Below are 21,942 nucleotides of genomic sequence, written 5' to 3'. Positions count from 1 at the left end.
AGGGATGGAATGAGTTAGGGAAGAAGAAAAGGATACATATTTTCAGACCCAACCATACTCAGAGAAATCTAAAAAGTACAATTTAAGGATAGAACTAAAGATAGCAGTTGTCAATTTTAACATGAGAAAAGAACATCCAGAGTGATTTGGTACATAGAGGAGCTTCTGTAAACTTTTATTTTTAAACTTCCTTGCTCCTAGCCATCCCCCAAACTATAGCTATAAAATAAAACTAAGTAAATGACAATTTCATATAAAAAAGAAAGTGACAAACTTGAAGGGAGTAATACAGAAGATATAATTGCAGTCACTGGGAAGCAGCAATTTCAGAGTCAAGAAGTGAACAATTTCTGCTCACCACGTACATATGTGTGGCATTTTGTCTAAAGGAAAGAAAGCCAAAATTTGTAATAAACAGCAAAAATAAGGAAATTTATTACCATTTTCCCCCTCAGTTAATTATATTAATGCAGAAACATACATGGAAGGAAAATAAGGTAGGAAGTGAAAAGCAGAGAAGAGAGTTTCAGAAGCCATTGTTCAGAAACCAAAAAAATTGCCAATGGGGGGTGCTGGCCGGCTCCACTGGTAAAGCATGCAACTCTTGATCTTGAGGTTGTGAATTTAGCCCCACGTTGGGGGAAGAGATTACTCAAAAAAAAACTGCAACAGTCTTTCACTAAACTACCACCTCAAGTTCTGATTCCATTTCTCTCCCGCATCGCCAAACCAAATTTCTTGAAGGAGGGTTTGAATCAGCTTCTACTTCCTTATGACAAAAATCACTTGTTGCTGGCATATAAACTAGCTTAGGACTCCACTTAAGTTTTTAGGCAGGATGGCCTGTAATTTGACAAAATCCATCTCCTTGGCACCTAACTTCATAGCTGGGTAGACAACAGAAAACCTCCGCCTGAGAGGATAAGAGCAGTGCCACAGAGACATTAACAATAAATAACCTTTCCAAAATATTAATGTTGTTCATGGTTAAGGAGCTGTAGTGACACAGGACACTTTGGGGGGTAAAGAGCTGTAGTGACACAGGAGCCAGTTCAGTATTAGCCTGTTATGATAAATTTTTAAGGTCAGCAGGTAAGGTGATTTAGTAAACCTTGCTTTTTAAAAACTGTTGTAGGGAACAAATGTTATGCATAACTCAAATGGTGGTGACTTATGCCCAGGTTCAATGGTTTCATGTTTCTAAGCTATAAAAAAAGCAGAAGTTTTATTCTAAAATTGGCTATCATTTTTGTAATAGACACAAATAATGAATGACCAATGAAACAATAAATTCCTTTGTGATAATTTACAGCTAAGTGCTCCCAGCTACTGGGCATGTGGATCTGCTGACTTGAGGAAGTCTGGGTGAGCCAGCCACAGTCAAGTTAGGATTCAACGAGGGGAAGAAGCTACCTCATCGAGCCAGACATGCATGCCTTGTGAAGGAACTCAGGATTATATTAGGTACACCTTTTACATCTGCAAATGTGCTATCCCCATGTTCCTGAAAACATCTGGTGGCAATGAAGACTCTCGGTTAACAGGGCAAAATACAGAGTTCTGCCCAACCTGGAAGCTATAACTTCTTGATAGGAAGGGCTGGGCTGGCTGACATCAGCACTAGGTCCAGTAACACTGAATGTAGCCTCAGTTTGGCTCAATCCCAAACAGGGGATTCTGTCCTCAACCTTTAATTTTATAAACCTGAGTCGTTTATTATCATTGTGATTTTTTAAAATTGAAAATCTTTAATCATTTGGAATTCCAATTTTAAAATATGAGGATCAACAGCATGTGTGATAATGGGCTAAGGAACAATGTGGGAAGATTGAAGATATACAGGGGAAAAGTGAAGTCAAGGGTCAAGCTGGGGCATAATTTAAACACTCTAAGTTCAAGTCAATTAACTTTTTCTTCATGACCCGACTTTGTCTGAAAATTACTATTCTGTACAGCACTCTGACTTCTGATACTTTTGTAAAAAGTGCTTCATAAATTAACAATATACTTAAAATAATGTGTCAAAACCTATCCCTTAAGTTACAATTAAATTTAGACTTCTAATTTAAAGCTTTTATTTGAATATATACAAGTAACTAAGGGAGATAAACCAGAAAACACTATAGGCCTGGGCTGCCTGAACTGAACTGTACCAGTTAGATGCATTACAACTTACTGGGTAATTTGTTCTTAGAAGCAAGGGAAATTCTTTTCCTAAGTTGTTATGCTCTGCCTACTATAATATAGCCTGAGCCCAGTCAGAGGAAGGTATCATTTAGTTATGTTCACCCTTTTCGTCCTAGTTTTCTTTTTTAAAGTTTATGTTTATTTTGAGAGAGTGCGCACGCACATGCGCGCACGCGCGCACACACACACACACACACACACACACACACAAAGCAGGGGAGGGGCAGAGAGGGAGGGAGAAAGAGAATCACAAGCAGGCCCCATGTTGTCAGTGCAGAGCCTGACTCGGGGCTCAATCTCACTGCGAGATCATGAACTGAGCTGAAATCAAGAGTTGGACACTTAACCAAGTTACCTACTTGTAGAGTCGTAGAGTTGTAGAGTTTCTGTTGTAGAGTTTCTGACAAGACCCAGTATACAGACATGAGGGACAGGGCAAAGATAGCGGAGGGGACAATGGACAAGGGAAAGAGAGTCTTTGGAAATGCAGATATAAATAAGGAGACAACTGGGAAAACAGAATCATAAACCCAAGCAGATACTATGTTGTTGAGATATGTGACTGTATAAATGCATACATACATAACCATTTCCTCTAGATACTACAGTTCAGAAAAATTATATATATTTTACATAACCTTGAGTAGGTAAAAAACATACCTAGTATAAGGCAGGAAAAAAATATAAATGTTGAATGATAAACACGTAAGAAAATAAAGGCAAAATGCTAAACTGCTGAAGAAGAAATGAGGTTTCCTATGGACACATGCTCTTTTGCTAATAAACTAATGATTTCATACATAGTTTTTGCTTTGAACAATTCATTATGCACAGATGCAAAGAGTCTAGAGTCTAAGAAAACAATCTCTATCCTCTAAAGATCAGGCAATTACAGCACAGCTGGTATGATAATTTCATTAATAACTTGTGGGACAGTGCACTGGTGGTGCTAATGCCAAATTACAATTAGTTACAAATACTATTTCTTTAGTTTGCTAAATAGAGAATATATCATTTAGTGTCTGTTTTATTTTAACTGCATTTTGCTCCATGAGTCAGAATGCAGAGCAAAATCTAAAGTCTTGAAAGACTTCCTACCCACGTAATTACTGATACACTGTAAGAACCAGTGACTTTGGGCTTGAGAGGCATAACAGAAGCGTTAAGATGATATTGTATGAAGTATAATCCAAAGCTCCAAAAACCTATTTCACATCAAAAGAAATACTGTTAATCTCAGCTGGGAGAGGAAAAACATATAACAGATAACTAAGACTCAAGAGAAGGTCTCATGAAAATAGATCCTAACTCAGGGTTTTATAGCTTTACAAAAATAAATCTATTGTTACATTCCCTGATAGATAATTTGGCCAGCTTCAGGGCTCGAAAATGAATGTCTCCAACTACCAGGAGTGGAGGAAGAGAATACATCCTGTGCATCAATCAATTAAGTTCCATTTTATTGGCTTGTCAGGTATTTATCAGTAACTTTGAATCCAAGAATTATGGGAGCTCATGATACCTGGCATCTTTGGGCTCATGGACTACTTTGCCTATTCCTAGATATCCCTAGGGCACAAAGATTGTCATTTCATTGGTAATCCATTACAGTGTTCAGCTACCTACCTGTCAACAAGGCTATTTTATTTCTTTCCTACTTATCTTGGAAGATCTCGATATAACCCTACTTTCTTTTCCCAGATGAGCAAACTTGGTGAAGCAACATTTCTTTTTTAGTTCTTTATTCACTAGACTTGTTTTTATTGACCACAGAGGAAAACCAAGCTAATTCTGAAATCACTTTTATGTTCCTCTCCACCTTTAATCACGAAGGGAGAATTTTCTTCAGCCATACAGATCTATCGTGAGATACAGATCACAAAGTGACTGTCCTCAGTTGTGTCAACTGTGGTGTCCAAAGAAGGTTTTAGGTCTAGAGGGAGAAAATTTTAATTTCTTCAAAGAAACCATAATTTTTCCTAGACCTTATATCGTCCCTCTAAATCCATGCAATTGTATCTGCTCATTAATATTTATCGCTGATTATCCACGAATGCTAGAATTTAGCAAGATTTATGTGAAGATATATATCATCTTGTATCTATCCATCCATCCATCTAAAATGCACACAAAAAGGGAAAGTATCTGATCTGACATGGAACAGGCAGGAGGCAGCCACTTGTACAGGGTAAATTACATCAACTCTTCCATCAGATCCTACAAGCAACAAAAACTCAGCCACACCAGTTCTTCATTTCTCCATTCACTGTCCTTACAGGAAGTGACTAAATGGGATGACGTCTTTCACATCTGTATGGAAAACTAGAGATACATTTTTCCCACCAGTTTTTAGACTGGAGTAAAATCAGAAGACAAGTTTCTCAATAAAAGCAATGCTGTCATTTTGGGTAGGACAGTCCTTTATTGTGCTTGAAATGTCCTGAGCAGGCTACTATGTTTAGAACCCCAGTCCCTGCCCCACATGTAAAGGTGGTCTCACACTCTTTACCACCGTTCTTTGAACTACAGTGTTGCCCTTGATGAATGCTGAGATCCACCCAAGTCATGCTGATAATATAAAAGCTCCCCTTATGTACAAGGGAAGATGGTGATATTCTTCAAAACGAATATGCTAAATAGCATTTTTCTAAACTTAATAAAACCAATTTAAAGGTATTGCCAGAGCATTATTTTCATTTGGTTCATACTGCCAGTAAAGAATGGAGTCTTCTTACTAGGCAAATAGAACAATTTCATAGTCCCAGAGTTCAACTTGTCAGATAGAGTGAATAGAAGGGTGAGGCTCGGCCAACAGTTTCTGCTCAAGAAAAGCTTAACATCTCCAGGTTAGAATTCTGAAGAGCAGAAAGTCAAAGACCATGTGTAACATTTTCAAAAAAATGACATATTTAAGGGCAAATGCTCGGGCTGGGATGTCAAAGAAGAGAGGCTGAGGAGGATAAGGAGAGAAAGAAGGGAGAGAGAAGTGAGGTGGGAGCCAAAACAACCCTGGAAAGCAAGCTAAAATTCTAATGGCTGCTGCCTCACTGCCTCAGTCTAAATCCAGTTACGTATCTAAAGGGAGTTGCAGAAGCTTAGAAGAGGGCTGAGATGCTGACCACACTGTAGGAGGACACATCTGTAGAGCACTGTAGAGCACACATCTAACCTTTGCTGGTTTTAGTCGGTTCCGAGGCCATGTTTCCAGTCTTCTTCTTTTTTCTTGGGACAGGTACACATTTCCGGTCAAATGTAACAGGACTGTATTGAGGGAGGCTGTTGAATTTCTTTTCAAATTCTTCGTCCAGCTTTGCTGAGCTAATAAGAGAGGGGGGATGCAATCAATCAGCACGTGACATAAATATTTAAACAGAAAATTATATGAGACCTATTTTAAGATACTCCATTTTAAAAACAGGGTCCCTGATAATTAGGGCACTGTTGATAAACTCTGTGGTAGGACAAAAAAAACCATCTTTTCAGAAATGCTTGAAAAGATTTACCAGCACAGTTTTTTCAGTCAACTCACAAGAAAGGTTGTCTTGTTTGTTACCTTAGAAAAGCAGAGACATTATTTAAAATATAAGAATATTTTTGAAGTTCTCTCCATTGGCATGGACATTTTCCACTAAGTTCAATACAAAGCATATTCCATCCACACAAGTTTCTCATTGTAAAGATTTGTGTGTGTGTGTGTGTGTGTGTGTGTGTGTGTGTGTGTGTGTGTAGGCAAGTTTATTGGTGATGGGGTATCACCATCAGCATTTTTATAAGATTTACTTTTTAAAAACATATTTACTAACTAGTACTTGCTTAAAACATCTACACACAAAGAAAACACAAAAATTCTGAGGATCATAAAAACAAATTCTGGAGAGTTGACCAGGATGGCGTTAAACCACTCAACGACAAGGAAAGCCAGTTTTCAATGAACACACTGGCAGAGAGGCAGCACCACTTTCACGCAAACCAGGAACGACTGCAGAAACGGCACTAGCAAAGTTGGGAAATCCTTGGGCTGCTTCTGACGGTCTCGAAGGCCCCCACGCAACAATGGCAGCATGCCTGCTGGATCATTGGCTGGCTTCTGACTTCCACTTACTGAGACTTATTAACTAAGATGAAACCCAAACAGATGGGAGAAGCTGCAGCAGAATGGTGGCGCGTGCCGGATGGAGAATGGAAAGCCTTCTGGGGAGAGGGCAGCTTTGAGTCAACTCACAAGAAGCTAACAGCTAATGTGTTAGGCTGCTACCTACAGCATGTACTTGAGGTGTGTCCACCTAAAACTATTCTGTTTGGAGGAATATACACAAGTTGGGGAACAGAGACAAGACAGTCCGATAACCAAAGAATGGTCGATGGAAAAAGGCCACTAATTAGTTCTATCAAAGCAGGGAAGGTGGGCGCCTGGGTAGCTCAGGCAGCTAAGCGCCAATTTCGGCTCAGGTTGTGATCTCGCAGTTATGGGTTTGAGTTCCGTGTCAGTCTCCGTGCTGACAGTACAGAGCCTGCTTTAGATCCTGTTTCCCTCTCTCTGCCCCTCTTCACCTTCTCTCTATCAAAAATAAATAAATATTAAAAAAATAAAAAGCAGGGAGGGTGGTGGGGGTGATACTGCTTCATTAATAAAATCACCTTTTCTATCCAGTTAAAAAAGATTTGTAACTAATGGAAAAATCAGATAGTAATCAGATACTATCAGAAAGCTACCTATAACTTTTTCAGATAATCTGAAAAAGTCAAAAGAAAATCATGAAAATGCGAGTTATAACTCGTAAGGTCCCTTGGGACTTTTTTTTCCTTGTCTTTTTTCAACTATAATAATCATCCACGGTTTTTTTTTTTGGGGGGGGGAGATCTGTAAGATTAGAACCACCAATACTAAGTGAATTTTTCTTGGCAACAAATAGCATATTTTCTGTGATAAAAGGGGTTAAAATGCCTATTTAGAAATCTCAGAGAAGACTGATAGGAACTGGCATCTCATACTGCTCATCCGCTGTGTTGGTATATTCCAAACAAAGCAGACCCAGATAGTCTAATTCTGAAAGGCCTATGTATGTCAGCGGGGGTGGGAGTGGGGGGTTGGTGGGGGACAGGAAAGACCAGAGGTTCAAGACCAGAGATTTAAGCCTATAGGAAAACCACACTCCCAGTTACATACATGTGCCTTCCTTAGAAATTATTAAAACAAAAACAACCCATACACCAATCTCTTTTCAGAGATAGATTTTCAAAATATTGTTTCATTTTTCTTGTTCCTAAAGAAGATTGGTAAAAACACCTCTCTCACGGCTCTCAGCAGTTTCTAATGGAAGCATCAGAGACCTCTCTGCTGAGAGTCTTAATTTCTGCTTTATTTCCCCAGGATCCCACACTGTCTGCTCGAGACCTGCTCCTCTCTCAGTGAGCAGACCCACAGGGCACTAGTAGTTCTAGAAGATACAGAGCATTGGTACTGACACTCAGTGGTCACTTTTTAAGGAAATTTTGCATTTGAAAATATCATTTGACGATGATGAATATGAGAATTTTTATGTTATTATTTATAAGTTGAGTTTGTAAGCAAAACTAATTTGAACTACTTTGGACTTATAAAATATTAGAAAAGAAATACATAAAATTAAAAAAAAATCATCTGAGTAAATCATCTTGAGGAATTTAACAAGAGAAATAATTTCCAATCTCCCCTTTGTGATGACCTGGAGCCTTAGAATTACCGGATTTTAAAGCATTGTAACTTCCAAGGAAAAAACATATTGTTCCACTAACAGAAATGCAAATACTTATGAATAAACCAAATACTTCTGATCCATGAAATCTGCATACCTTTAAACACACTTATGAAAAAATATGGAAAATGTAAAAATGTACTTATTTCCATTCAATATATTCTTTTCAAATTGGGCTAATAAGAAATCTCGAAGGATTTTTAACAGTTTAACTGAATATGCAGATACCTTCCTCTTTATTAAGATTGGTATTAAGAGTCTTTGGAATAACACTAAAAATGAAGTAATTCTTAATGATTTTATCTCGATGTACATGCTATTGCTTGATATTGCATTTCAGCACATAATTAATGACTGAGTATTCTCTGCAGCAGAGTCAATCTAACATTTTTATCTTAGAGCAACAGAACATGGTTTCGACACAAATGGTTAGATAGAGGTCGAAGGATAATTTTATTTACCTTACCCTTTTGAGCTGTCATTATTATTTTATAAATATATGTGCATAACCTTTAGAAATATTAAACAAAGTATATATGGCAAGCAAAATGGCAAAATGCTCACATAAACATGTTTATGCTTAAACATGCTTACATAATATCCATTGTAAACCTTAGATGGAAAAATGCGTCCTGGCAATATTAAAGGATTTACGATGTCACAGCACTAATACATGGTGGGCCTCAATTCAAACTGAAGCCTACATCTCAAATCTACATACTATGTACTATACCTGAAATGCGAGTGGCACGGTCACTCACACAACCGCGTTAACAGCAGGAACCCTGTGGTACGCGGAGATTCTGTGCTCTCACTTGCTTGCTAAGACTGTAATAAGTGCAGAATGAATGAATACTCCAGAAGAAGCAGTTAGTGAATTAGGTTTACCTTGGAAAACCTACCACACTTGGTGTCTATGCAGTGTGCTGACTGTGCTCACAGACACTTACCCAAGGAGAGAATCTTCCTTTGGCTTGGTCTTCTTGAACTTCTTGCTCCCACTGGTCCCACTCTGATTAAACGTCCAGCTTTCTTCATTCCAACACCCTTCATGGTCAGAGGAGTTTCCTTTTCCTGAGCTTCGTTTCCCTAAGGGAATTTGAGAGAAAGAATATGCTTGGTATATTGGGATGAGGTTGCTTCACAAGTGAATTGTTGACCCCTTAGGTATCGTCCGCATGATGCTATTTGTAACTATTTCAGTTTTGGTGTCCCCTAAGCGATTCGTGATGGACCACCCTTAATAATACAACATGCAAAAAAAAAGTATACAGCTATGGGATAAGTCTTCCTATCACAACTCAACAGGTACTGTGCATACTGTGTGACTCAAGAGACAGACTCACTACTATCACCTTTCCCATTAGAGAATCAGACTAAGGTGTAGAAGCCTTTGCTGGTGGGCACTATTAATGTGAATTTCCCTCAGATTTACTGGAATGATATCCCTGTACTCCCAAGGATCTTCATTCAGGGCTTGTTAGACCCATTTTCTCAGACATCTCTAAATTGGAATTTAGCTTGGCAAGAGGTAGTCCCCTAGCCAGATGCTGTATTTTAAAACAGATGAACTTATATAAAACACTCTGTGAAATAAAGGTATACACATTAACTGGTTTTATGTTTTAAACAGGCCTTCCCTTCAACTATAGTTTTGAATACCTACGGAGAGGGCTAGACAGATTATTTGCTTTTGGAGCCTACAGATCAACATTCTGCCCAACAGATTTGCTTGATTCAGGAAATTCTTTCCTTCAGTTTTAAAAGCCGTAAGAAATTTAAACATGTAGTGCTTATCTTTCAAAACAAGAAGCCAGCCCATACCAGGTTAAAAAAAAAGTTTGAATTATTTGAACACATATCCTGAGAACTACCTACAAAATGAATATAAGATCTGCTCTATGGTGCTAGAAAACATGTAGGTAAAATGACACATGTATATGGTCTATAAACCATAAAGAACTGTATGAATATATTGTTCTGATGCCACATTGTTCTTTATGGTGGCTCTTCTCAATGAGTCTAAAGGAGGCATTCGCTACGTTTCCATATTCTTTTCACTTTTGTGGGAGTTACTTACCTCTGTCAACATTAGCTCGCAGAGAGGTGAGCATGCCTTCAGACACCAGGGTTTTATAAAGAGCACCTTTGCAAGACCTCTCAGATTTCCGGGAGCCACAAGTCTCTATTTTTCTGTGACAGTCACTCTCCTCAGGCTTGGCCTGTCCAGATAGGCTGGGTGGTAATGCATCCTCCGTGGGGGTCAATGGTTCTGCTTTTATACCCTCTGGCACCTCACCAGAAATGTTCTTGCTGGCAGAAATATTAATGAAATCTGGAGGTCTTGACTCTTTGGTGGTGTCTGAGGATTTCTCCTTTGACATTTTCTTCTCTCTTGATTTCACTTTTTTCTTTGGTGGCTTGGCATCCAAAATGCTTCCCTTGCCACTTGAAGATGTGCGGACCTTCTTGCGAGGGGTTTCTCCAAGTTTCTCGATGCCCCAGTCTCCCTTTGCAACGGCTTCAATGGTGTATATAACACTCTCAATGTCAGACTCTGAAGACTGCCTCTTTTTGCAAGTCTTCTTGGGTGTGGATTTATCATTTCCATGTCGATCCATTTTGCTTTTCTTCTTTTTCTTTTTTAGTTTCTCTGGTTTGTTTAATGCTGTGGGATCCTCAATGATCATAATTCCATGAGGATGGCACATATGATCCTTTCTACTGGGAACATCGCTTATTATTATCTTGCTACTGGCAGAATAAGAAAAATCAGGGAAGTGACTACATTTTTGATCTTCTTCTAGTTCTTCCTTTTTAATTTCTTTGGGATCTTCCATTTTTATATCCATTGTATCATCCATTCGTAGCTCCTCAAAATTTCTTAGTTCCTTAGAATCTCTTACATTTTCCTTAGCTGATTTTTCAAATTCTGCTTCCTTCTGTGACCTGGCTTCATCTGTTTTCTCCATTTTTATTTCTCTTTGTTCCTTTCCCTTCTCCAATTCTTTAATTCTTCCACCATCTGATTCTTTTGCCTTCATTAGCTTTGATTCCTCCATTTTAACCCCCTCTGATGCCAGACACATCTAAACGGTTCAAACAAAAATGGGAGAATGACAAAATAATTTTTTTTTTTGAAATACACTTGAAATTAGCTTAAACTTTAAAAGTCTATCCCTCTTTAAAGTAATCAAGGCAAACATTACAATAATCAGTCCAATTCTGCCAAACTAATTTAAATAACTCAAATTTTAAAAAGGCTGTAGGCATTATGATATATTCATTACACTTTACATAAGCATGTACTCAAATTCTCATTTTCCAGCTTCATCCGAAGCTTTTTCTATGAAAACATGATTTGGTAGAAAGAAGATGGGTTCTAGAGTTGAAAGACCTGAGTTTGAGTCTTAGTTTTGCTACTTGCTAACTCTGTGGCCTAAAATGAGACATTTCACTGTTCACTCCTCAGCTGTCTTTGTAAAATAAAAAGGATGGCAAGAATGATTGTCTCAGAGGATTCTGTGAGGTTTAAGTGAGAAGATATACTGATGCCAATACTGACTAAATAATCCCCAAAATGTTTAGATGTTTACCTTTTCTTTTTTCTTGGGGAAACGAGAAAAAGAGCAACATTTTGTACCTACCCCATTGAAGTTAGAAATGAGAAGATGATTCATTAAATAACTACAGAGGATTCTGGTTAATGAAAACAAAAACAAAAACAAAAACATTACAGGCCTCAGGCGCTGACAGATAACCTGAAGATCATAAAAGTGGTGAAAACTAAGTGGTGGTGTTTTTTGTTTTAAACTCATTTGATAGCAGACTTGATCTAATCTGAACTTACACGCCTGAAAATTCTGACCAGAACTAATGTGAAATTGCTTAACATCTTAATTCACATTTAACGTTGACTATTCATATGCTTTCGCTATCAGCATCTTCATGCATTTGCATTATGCCCTGTGGGAATTAACTGCATAGCATAAGATGCATATACTATATCATTTTTCTAAAATCTGAAAAATTCTGAATACTAAAACACATCTGGCAGCAATCTGGTTATGTTTTAAAACTCCCCAAATTTCACACATAGGACCTTACAGGAAACACTTGCCATCTTCCTCTCCAGTTCCCAGGTACCTCGAAAATTCAATCTAAAGCTATTTTCTGAAAGGGGAAATTGCAGCTTTTGTAAAATTCATTTTCAATACATGGACTTTCATTCATAAACATTCCCTGAAATGCTCCCAAGCGCCAGGCCCCAATGGAGGACCCTAAAGATACAAAGACCATTCTCTGGGTTCAGACTTAGTTTGGGAGGACATGGTTAAATGCATCAAGAAGGCTGGAATGATCGGTCAATATGGGACCTGTTATTGTTGCTTCTCTCAGGAAAATGGTAAAGAACATTGAAATTAGCCAGCATGCTGAGTACACTTGCTCCTTCTGTGGCAAAATCAAGATGAAAATCAGATGAAAAATCTGTGGAGATGTGGCACTGTGGTTCAGGCATGAAAACGGCAGTTGATGTGCCTGGACCTACAGCACCCCTTCTGCCACCACAGGAAGGTCTGCCACCAGATGCCTGAAGGGGATGAAAGACCAGCAGCGGAAGCTCCACCATGTGAAACACTGCCGGCCTATAATAAATGCCTTGATTTATGTAACCAAAAAACAAAAGAAGAATACAAAGATCAATAAGTTCCCCTCTCTGCCTCTGAGGATTCATCATGAGGCTGACGATGCTGATTAGGCCAAGGGCAGAACAGGAGTTCTTCTCCATTATTCATTTTACCAATTTTGTATTAGCAGCTTAGAGGAAAAAGAGTACTGGGTTTTGCTGAACCCCCAAATCAAGCATAAGAGTTAGGAAACTGATTCTTTAAAAAAATTTTACCATTGTGTCAAATGGCAAATTGTCAGAAATGTTAATGTATATAAAACTCATTTAAAAAATTGTTTTAAATTAAATTTGAGAGAGAGAGAGAGAGTGCGAGCAGGGGAAAGGGGCAAAGAGAGAGGGGGAGAGAGGGAGAGAGAGAGGGATTGAGAATCTTAAGCAGGCTCCATGCTCAGTGTGGAGCTTGACATGAGGCTTGACCCCACAACCCTGGGATCAGATCTGAGCCGAAAGAGGCAGATGCCAAACTGACAGAGTCACCGAGGCGCCCCTAAAACTCATTTTTTAAATAGATAAGCCATTCAGTTAAATAGGAGATCCTCTTTTACTTCATTTTTCCCCTTAGTATTTTCAACGCATCTCAAATCTTTCTGTGAGAATTATAATTGATAAGCCTGAGAAGAAATTGCAGAAGGGTGAGAGGAGGCAGATCACGCACGTTAGAAAAAAATGAACATGACAATCTTCAGATTTTTTCACAGGGAAGATCTGAAATAGTATGGATTCACAATGGAACTATCTTTTTTGGGAAATCACGTAAGTTAACTTTTAGACCTTAGCAAGTAGTTACGAAGACTGAGAACTCCCCTTTAGCGAAAACTTACCAGAAGTAAGTTCAAAGCAAAAATGTTATTTTAATTCTGACACACTGACACATTTAATTCTCCCTGCATATTTTATTCTCGTTGGACAATGTGCTGTTTTTTCATTGATTTTGAAATGATTTTTATTTTCCTTTCTCGATTATCCTAGCCCTTCATGAAGAACTATCTTACATGGGGGCAGAGACAATACTAGTTCTGGAAAGAAGACTGGAAAGGCATCCTCAAGGTAAATTTTACGGTTTTTCAGCCACTGTCACTCTGGCGACCTTTAATAAGTCCCTGCAGGAGCCATGTCCCATAGAGGCACTGGGTTTTATAGTGGCATGCCAACAGTTTGTATTTGCATAGGTTCATCTGAGCAAACCTAATAATACTTTGCAAACTCCATTCTCTGCTTCAATATATTTCAAAATGATTCTCCTCATCACCCCTGATAGGATTCCACAGCTAGGAATGAAATGGAACAAATGCAGACATTCACTCTGGGGACATATTCCAGGAAATAGCATAATATTTCTTGTGGAGGTAATTACACCAGGCACTAGTCATGCTTTACTTCCTTGTTTTGGGCTCTTAAAAGTTTTTTTCTCCCACAAATAGACTATGTTAATCCTAAATTATAAGAAAAACAATTATATTGCTAGAAGTGAAACTATAAAAATAAAACAAATAACTCCGAGTCAAAAACTACAAATCATAAATCTCACTAACCAAAAACCCAAATAAACACAAATCAGACTCAGAGTTGGGTGTCATATTAGGTAATCTAATTTAACATTCTTCCCCATGTAGAAATTCACTTTACTACAATATTCTTGAGACTTAATTATCCAACTTTCTGCACAAAGACACTGACCGTATTAGAGGGTGGTTCTCTCTGAAATATTTAAAATTTGAGGAAAAAACTACCACTCCATCATACTAGTTGTTCTCTGAAGTCACATAAAGAATTCTGCTTTCTCTCATAGGACAGACTCTCAAATCTTAGGAGACAGATGTAAGTCTCTTCTCCTGGTATAATGTCCCAGTTCCCTTAACATGTAAGGCTTTCCGACCTTTCAAAAGTTGGGCCCCTCTTACCTAAATGCAGTATGGTGTCCTGAAGCAAGAACTGGGCTTTTGGGAAGTAAGTTGGGTTCAGGACGAAGTACCGCAGTGCTTGCCTAAGGCTAGAGCACTGTGGGCTATGTAACTTTGACTTGAATCCATATGAGGAAATAAAGGCTGAGAAATGGGGTAACAAGACATGCTCCACTGGGTTGTTGTGATGCAAAAGTGAATGAATGTGTGCAGACACAACACTTTACACATAAAGCTTTACAATGGTCGGGGAACATGGATTTAGCAATATCTTCCTTAGAGTAAGTTCCTAGCTTTCCCATAATGCTCTAGATGAGAAGTAGAACTGCATACTTGTCAGCTGATAGGAACATACTTATCTTCTAATGGGGCCCAAAGATGGATCTCCCCCCAGCCACTTTAAAAACAAAACAAAACAAAAACCAAGTCATACTTCTGGCTTGTATTGGGCTTGTGGTCAATAACCATCTTGGATTTCTTTACCCACTTAATTAGCTGGGAAGCTTGGTCTCTCCCATTCTATGTTTTTATAATTTATTTCTTGTATATAGTTGTGAGATTTTCCGTTTTTCCTTATAAAGTTTATCCTTTCCAACTCTGAATTACATTACCTTCCAGCTCTGTTACGGACACATTTGATAAAGTTGCATTTTATGTCTTCATCAAAATCTTTGGTAATGTTGACTAGAACATGGCTAAGGACAGAGCCTTCTGGCAGACTTTTAGATCCCTTTCATCAATAAACTTCAGCAATCTAAGAATGTTTTATAATCCAATCTAAATTACCCCTGTTTTGTTCACAAGGACATGGTAAGATTATCTGTCAAAAGTCTTGCTGAAATCTGGACACAGTATGCCAACAGCATTTTCAGCCAATTTTATAACCATACCAAATATAAAATGAAAATGGCTTGTATTCCAGTCAGTCTAACTAGGCAAACAGAAACAACTTAAAGCATATCCAGCAGGAAGAATTTAATGCAGGGAACAGGTTGGTTACCCAGGTCATAAAGAACTGAGACACCCAAATAGGAGGTTGGTGAGGCAATCCAGAGATTAGCAACAACAGGAACAAATGGGGGAAGGCCTCCAGAGGAAGGCAGAACCATGGTGGGCCTAACTAGAGGAGCTCAACACGTAGAAGAGATGTTACCTTTGCTTTGCCCCCACCCCTCCTCACCCCTTCCCTGCACATCCTGGCTATTCTCTTCCCCCCATTCCACATTTTCCCACCAGAGTCTCCCACTGGCTGGACCCAGCTGGATATCAGGGGACATAGGCACCCAGAAAAGGCAGTCTACAGCCACCAAGGATATGAACTGTCATGCAGGGCAAACAGACTCTGGGAGAGCACCCAGTTTTTACCTTCTTTTCTGTGAGATCAAACATTTTATTAGAAATAATTCTCAAAAGCCTCTAGGAATTAACAGTCTATATTTCCACATAAAATAAACAGCTTGGGAACAGCTATGGATGTAGTAACTCTTAGAAGATGCCATCACTCTTAGATATGAGCAAATTCTACATCGAGAAGCTATTCCAAAAGGGAGGGATGCTGGAGCCAGACTGTCTAGGACTGCAGACTGGCTCTGCCTCTGATTTGCTAATTTTCTATAAACGTTTCTGTGCCTTAGTTTCCCCATCTATAAAACACGGATGTTAATAGTATTTCTCTTAGGAATACTGTGAGGTTCAATGAGTTGGACATGTACAGCACTTAAAATAGTGCCTAGTTCACAGCAAGAATAAATGTATTCTGACAACCATCCCTCTGTAGCCTTGTGCCATATAGAATAAATCTTAGCTTCTGACAGTAGTAGAATTAGTCTTATGGATATCATTGGTGGCACGTCACGGCCCTGGTACACTAAGTACTTTGATTTTTTCATTCTATGGTTGAATGATTCTGTAATTGGGGAAAAAAACATAAACAACAAAATTAGATGCAGGAGATCTTAAATCAGTTACCTTTCAAGAAGTTAGTCTCATTAAACATATAGTTAAGCTCAGTTCTACTACTGGGTACAAACATCTACTTTCATCTACTTGAGTGCATTTATCAACTAACTTTAGTGGGGCTTACGAAACTGCATACAAACTACATTCTGTTCACATGCATGGACATGCATACAGATAAGCACATGGTGGACACAGAGGAGCATAAATCAGTGTGAACTCAGGTGAATAAAACTGCACTGTGGGACGCACAGAATTAATGTCTGTTATTAATTAGTCAAGTTGCCCTTAATAGAGGGTTGGTTGTTAATCAAGCCTTGAAATAGAATATGCCTTAGTAAATGACAATTTATTCTTTTATTATTATTTTAAATTGAACAATAAACTTCTTTAAGAGTGAGGATGTAAAATGTCTGCAGGACACCTTCTAGATCGAATTCCCATGGCTGTATTCCAAGAAGTCAGAATGCTAATGTTTTAAATCAAATGCCTGGCATAAATATTTGATATCTACGGTCTATTCCCTCAGGCACCATATTTTTTATAACTGTAACTCAGGGGGCACAAAATGGATCCTGTTCACCTCTGTACTCTCCTCCAAGAATATATCCTAGTACCTTTCAAAAAGAAGGCATTTCGTAGATAATTGTGTTGAATTGAATGGTTCATTAGTTCTGAGTCTAAAATGCAATCTGATTCATACCAAAAAAGTTACCTTACAAGTCTATAAAAAACAATGTGAATTAGGACCACGCTATTGCTTGGCCTAGACCAGCATTCACACTGTCCTTACTTATGCTTCCCAGGAGCACCAGTGAGAATTAATCACTAATATTGTAGTTTTACTTTGATGACTGAAACCTCACTGAAGTTTCTCACTGTTTTGTGTAGTCAGAATGGCCTGTCAGTGATGAGCTGGAAGAAATGTAACTTACCCCCAAAAGAAAAATGAAAATGAGTATGTTGAAACTGGAGATTCTAAAGGATGCACATATTGGACAGACATATAAAAATCACCCTCTTCAAAATTATTACAAAGAAAAATTTCAGTAGGAATATTGAAGAGGTGAGATAAAATGTGCAGTGGAGGGATTATTTTTTATGTTCCTGGGTTCAAGAAGATTGCCATTTTCAGTTCAGGTAAGATTGTGCCATAGGCTCGGGGTTGCTATGGGGGACTACAGAGACATAATAAATCTGAGTTGTGACAAGCTTTTACCTCTTTGAATCAAAAGACATTTTAAAATGTGTTCCTTTCTACAAATGTTAAGATATTGATTCATTTCTTTAATGTGTTCTGCTATAAAAGACAGTGAAATGACCAGCAAAAAATAATTAATCATGTGTACTAGATAAGAATAATACCACAGAAACAGATGCTCTTTAACTGGTACAAAGGAATGGGTAAGTTGCTCCAAAATGTACCATACTATTACACTCTTAATTATCTTTTGTCTTTCATTGTCTATTGTAAAGGATCCAGCTCGATTAAAAGCAAGGCAGTGTGAAAACAGAGCCACTGACACTAATCAAGAAGTTTCAATTTCAAAATCTTTGCCTTTTAGTACAAAATAAATGTTTTGCAGCCAAGGTATGTTTACAATCATTTTGTACTGGCTTATTATCTGCCAAAACAGTGTAGACATAACCCTAGGATAGCATTTAGCAGTGTTTTCCAAGATGTGCACTTCTCCCATAATTAAATAAAATCAGAATGTTATTGCCATAAACATACACTGGCTGATGGTCTCAGAGAATAAAGAATAGCAGCACTGCTGCTAAGAAAATTCAATTTTCTTTATTATAAAAGATAACTGGTCACAGAACAGTGGTCTAAGCATCTCTCAACACTGAAATCTGAGCATATTAAGTAGTTTTCTATTTGGTTTGCAGAAACACGACCAGGTGAAAAGGTGGCTTAAATGTTTCTCTTTACTCACTATTTCTTCAGAAATTATACCCATTCTGAAGACTCTAGATGGGGTGGGGTGGCCTTTGTTCCATAGGCCATCTATTAAAGTCTCCCCCAGAAGTGTTAAAGGAAATCATTAGGAGAATTCCTATATTTCAGTTCCTCCAAAAATAAGTTAATGCAATTGGGAATGAAATGAAAAGTTTTAGGATGGGAGTTTTCTAAAAATGACTCACAACTCTGCTAAAAAGCTATGGAAAGAAATATACCACTTAAAAAAAAAGACCCCCTCAAATATATCATAGGTATTGGGATTCAGTTATATGACAGTAGCGTAGGAGGGGCTGAGCTGAGAGCTGTGTGCCAAGATTCCAGGTTTCAGGGGGCTATGAGGAGGAGGTGGGGATACTGCGTGTCAATAGTATGTGAGGACACACAGAAAACTGAAATGGAGTCACCTTGGTCAAACACCACCCATACCTGGTAGTCGGGAATGCTAATGTGATTGGAGGGATGGCATTTCCTACAGTTTTCAATGATCTCTATAATTCTATCATAATTCAGCTTTTCTTAAAATGAGCCAACATCCTTCCTAGGACCTTATTTTTATAGACACCGGAATAAATTTGTCTTTATCTACCTATTTGGTTTTAATTGTAAGTGTTTTTTACAAGTTAGAATGTAAGGAAAACTAGGCAGTCAAGGTGTCTGAAAATGTCATCATCTTTTTTTAATAAATAGGGTTAAATAATGTTTCCAGTTCCCTTGGAAGCACCAGATCTGCAATCTTGCTTTTTCATACATGAGGAGTAGGAGTATATGTGGAGAAATCCAGCACCCTTCCTTCAACTTAACCTTAACACATTACTAGTTTCATAAACTGAAGTAAAGAAGTAGAACTCAGAAAATGGGTACCACAGACCAAATTCAGCAACCCTGTGGTGACTGTTCTCTACCTTTCTTCCTTTTGTGCTCAGAGAATATGGGCCTCTGGCTTTCCAAAGTCGACCATTTACCTTAACAAACCCCTCTCTTTTTGACTCTTTCAGTATTGGATTTCTTCAGTTGTCCCCACCCCTAGGCATCTTTCATCTCCTCTTTTCTGCTGGTGGGGCTTCCTCTTTGTTCACAAACATCCGGGCTTCCTGAAGTAGGGCTCCGATCTTCCATTCTTCTCTGGTGCATTCAGGTTCAGAGCTGGGGCCATCTCCAGCTCCCCTTTCGCTTTGCCTTTCACGTGGACCCAATCATGGAATCCAACTAAATCCTCTGTAGCATCCCTGGTGTCTGTTTCTACAGCCCATTCCCACTGCCAAACCACCCCTCCCCAATCCTGGCTCTTATCGTCTCACACCTGGATGTCCCCAGAAGTTTTCCACTCCACTCTACACATAGCTGCCAAGGGAGTCTGCTTTCCCACTGTGTGCCCCTGCCCTAAATCTCTTCTTGCTCCTCATGGTCTTCAAGCACAAGTTTCTCTGCTTAACACTAAACACTCTCCCAGTTCTGACTGCAGCCACACTCCACCTTCCACAAGTCTCTTAGCACAGCCCACTACTCCTGCCCGTCTGATCTCATCATCCGCCTACCTCATGCCTCCTGCCTCTACCCCTTTATCCCTTTGCTGTATCTCTCTCATCTCTCCATTTGATTATGCAGGTCACAATCTGCACTGTGTGCGGGTATAAAAGGGGGAGGTGCACGAGGGTAGGTGGATGCTGGCAGGGGCTGCTGGCCTCAGAGCCAGGGCTCCGGAGGGAAAGGAGAGCACAGTGATGGTGTCTTTAAGGGGGAAGGCACTATCGGCTCTGACCAATCGTTCTCATGTGGGAAGGTTGGATCAGTGTCTCTAGATTGTCTACATTTTCATGAGAAGTCAGACATTTATTTGAAATCTCCACTTTTAAAATATTAGCCACTAATTGAAATGTAGAATATAATACAGGTCAACAAATTGGGTGCCCCCGAAAAAGCATCTCTGCAAGTTAAATGTGGCCCAGAGGCTGCTAGTTTCAACCCCAGTTTCTAAACAAGTCTTTCATCAAGAACCGTCTTCGTGCTCTCTGTGCTGGGTCCCCATGGCACTCCTGCTAGTATTAATTCTCCTTTTCTTGTCTTCACAAATTCACTTTGTATATCATTCGACACAAGTAGAGCCTTGTCATTTCACCGCATGGTTCCCTGTGAAACCATTTGCACACTTATTTCTCATCCCTTAACTTTTTGTATCTTATCTCTCTGCAACTGGAGAAGAAGTTCTTGGAGGACAGGAGTCCTACTCCATAATTTCCTCTCAATATCTTCCAAAGTATATTCACAAACAGGCACTTACTTATTTAAGGGTGTAAGATGTATCTTGGCAGTTTCAAAAGTACAGACACTTTTTAAAAAGGAAATATCAGCTCCATTTCTTTGACAGCAGTCTGGAAAAATCTGTCATCTTATTCAGCCATACACATATATGTGTAGGAGTAAGCTGTCTTCCATAGAGCCTTCTATAATACGCAAAGTCCTATAACAAGCAACTTGCAGAGTCTTTTACATTCATCTAAAACAAGGAGACAGAACAGCCCAGTGTGGAAGAGCCTGGGTGTGGAGACAGATTGCCTGGGTTTCTACTGAGGCTCCAACTTCCTGTCCACATGACCTTAGGCAAGTCACAAAACCTCTCTCCCCTTTTGTTTCCTAATGTATACAAGAGGAACGGTGATAATACCTATCTCAGAGTATGTGTGTGAAAATTCAATGAGTACATATAAAATACTTAGGAAAGTGCCTACCACATAGCAGAGAATTAAAGTCATTATTATCTTAAGTTAGGTAATACAACTGATTTTCTGCTATTAAAATTTAAACTCTATTTTAAAGAACACATAAAATTATTTCAGAAAAAGGAGAGTAAAACCAAAGAATAATATTTTTAGGCATATGCTTCGGCGTCTCATGGCAACTCTCCAACACCAAAACCGCACCCGGAGGCAGAGTGTGCTCATACCACTGACCTTAGGAGGTTCACAAGCAGGTTCCCAGCTTACCCTATCACAAGAAACAGTATTCGTACATCCATATGCAGGTAACTTTAGCAGCCTCACGGTTATGGACATGGAATGGACCCTTAATAATTACCGCTTATTGGAATAAATGAATCAACTGTGTATTTTATTATACTAGGCAATTTTGATACCAGAGATCTTTCAAGTGTAGAATTTTCTTTCCTAAAATATACAGGGAAAGATGTGTCTGTGTGTCCTCCAACTATATAGCAGCTATAATACACAATCATCTCCGGGGAGATGCTTTGCAACTCTTTGCATGATCTGACCTAATTAATTTCAAAATGAAAGGAAACACATTATAGTACCTGCACCAATTAAACAACTGATTAACTGAACAGTACGAACCTCATGGAGGTTCAAACATAGAGGACTGTATTTTTTTTCTCAATTCCCTGACCTCAGCAGCACTATACCAACTCCGTTCTTAGCTGGAGTGGATTCCTGAAAAATACCTGGAACAGATCCCAGAATTGTCAGGTCCCTCTCAGCTATTAAAAATCCACCC

At 38.8% G+C, this 21,942-nt stretch overlaps 1 protein-coding gene across 8 annotated transcripts in view; it reads right to left on the bottom strand.

Moving 5' to 3' along the window:
- BBX (BBX high mobility group box domain containing) overlaps positions 1–21,942 on the bottom strand; it is a 282,740-nt gene that overhangs the window by 27,060 nt on the left and 233,738 nt on the right. For all 8 annotated transcript variants that reach the window (XM_019448262.2, XM_019448264.2, XM_019448259.2 and 5 more), the window contains 3 exons: positions 10,003–11,011; positions 8,873–9,011; positions 5,357–5,505 (listed from right to left, as the gene is read on the bottom strand). In XM_019448262.2, coding sequence (XP_019303807.1) covers positions 5,357–5,505; positions 8,873–9,011; positions 10,003–11,011 — 1,297 coding nt within the window. The remainder of the gene's footprint in view (positions 1–5,356; positions 5,506–8,872; positions 9,012–10,002; positions 11,012–21,942) is intronic.

Source organism: Panthera pardus, unplaced genomic scaffold (genome assembly GCF_024362965.1).
Source record: "Panthera pardus isolate Hobbes unplaced genomic scaffold, ASM2436296v1 HiC_scaffold_16, whole genome shotgun sequence".
In the NCBI taxonomy this organism is placed as follows: Eukaryota; Metazoa; Chordata; class Mammalia; order Carnivora; family Felidae; genus Panthera; species Panthera pardus.
The sequence above is the reverse complement of the archived record's forward strand: the minus strand, read 5'-3'. Positions and strand labels throughout refer to the sequence as shown.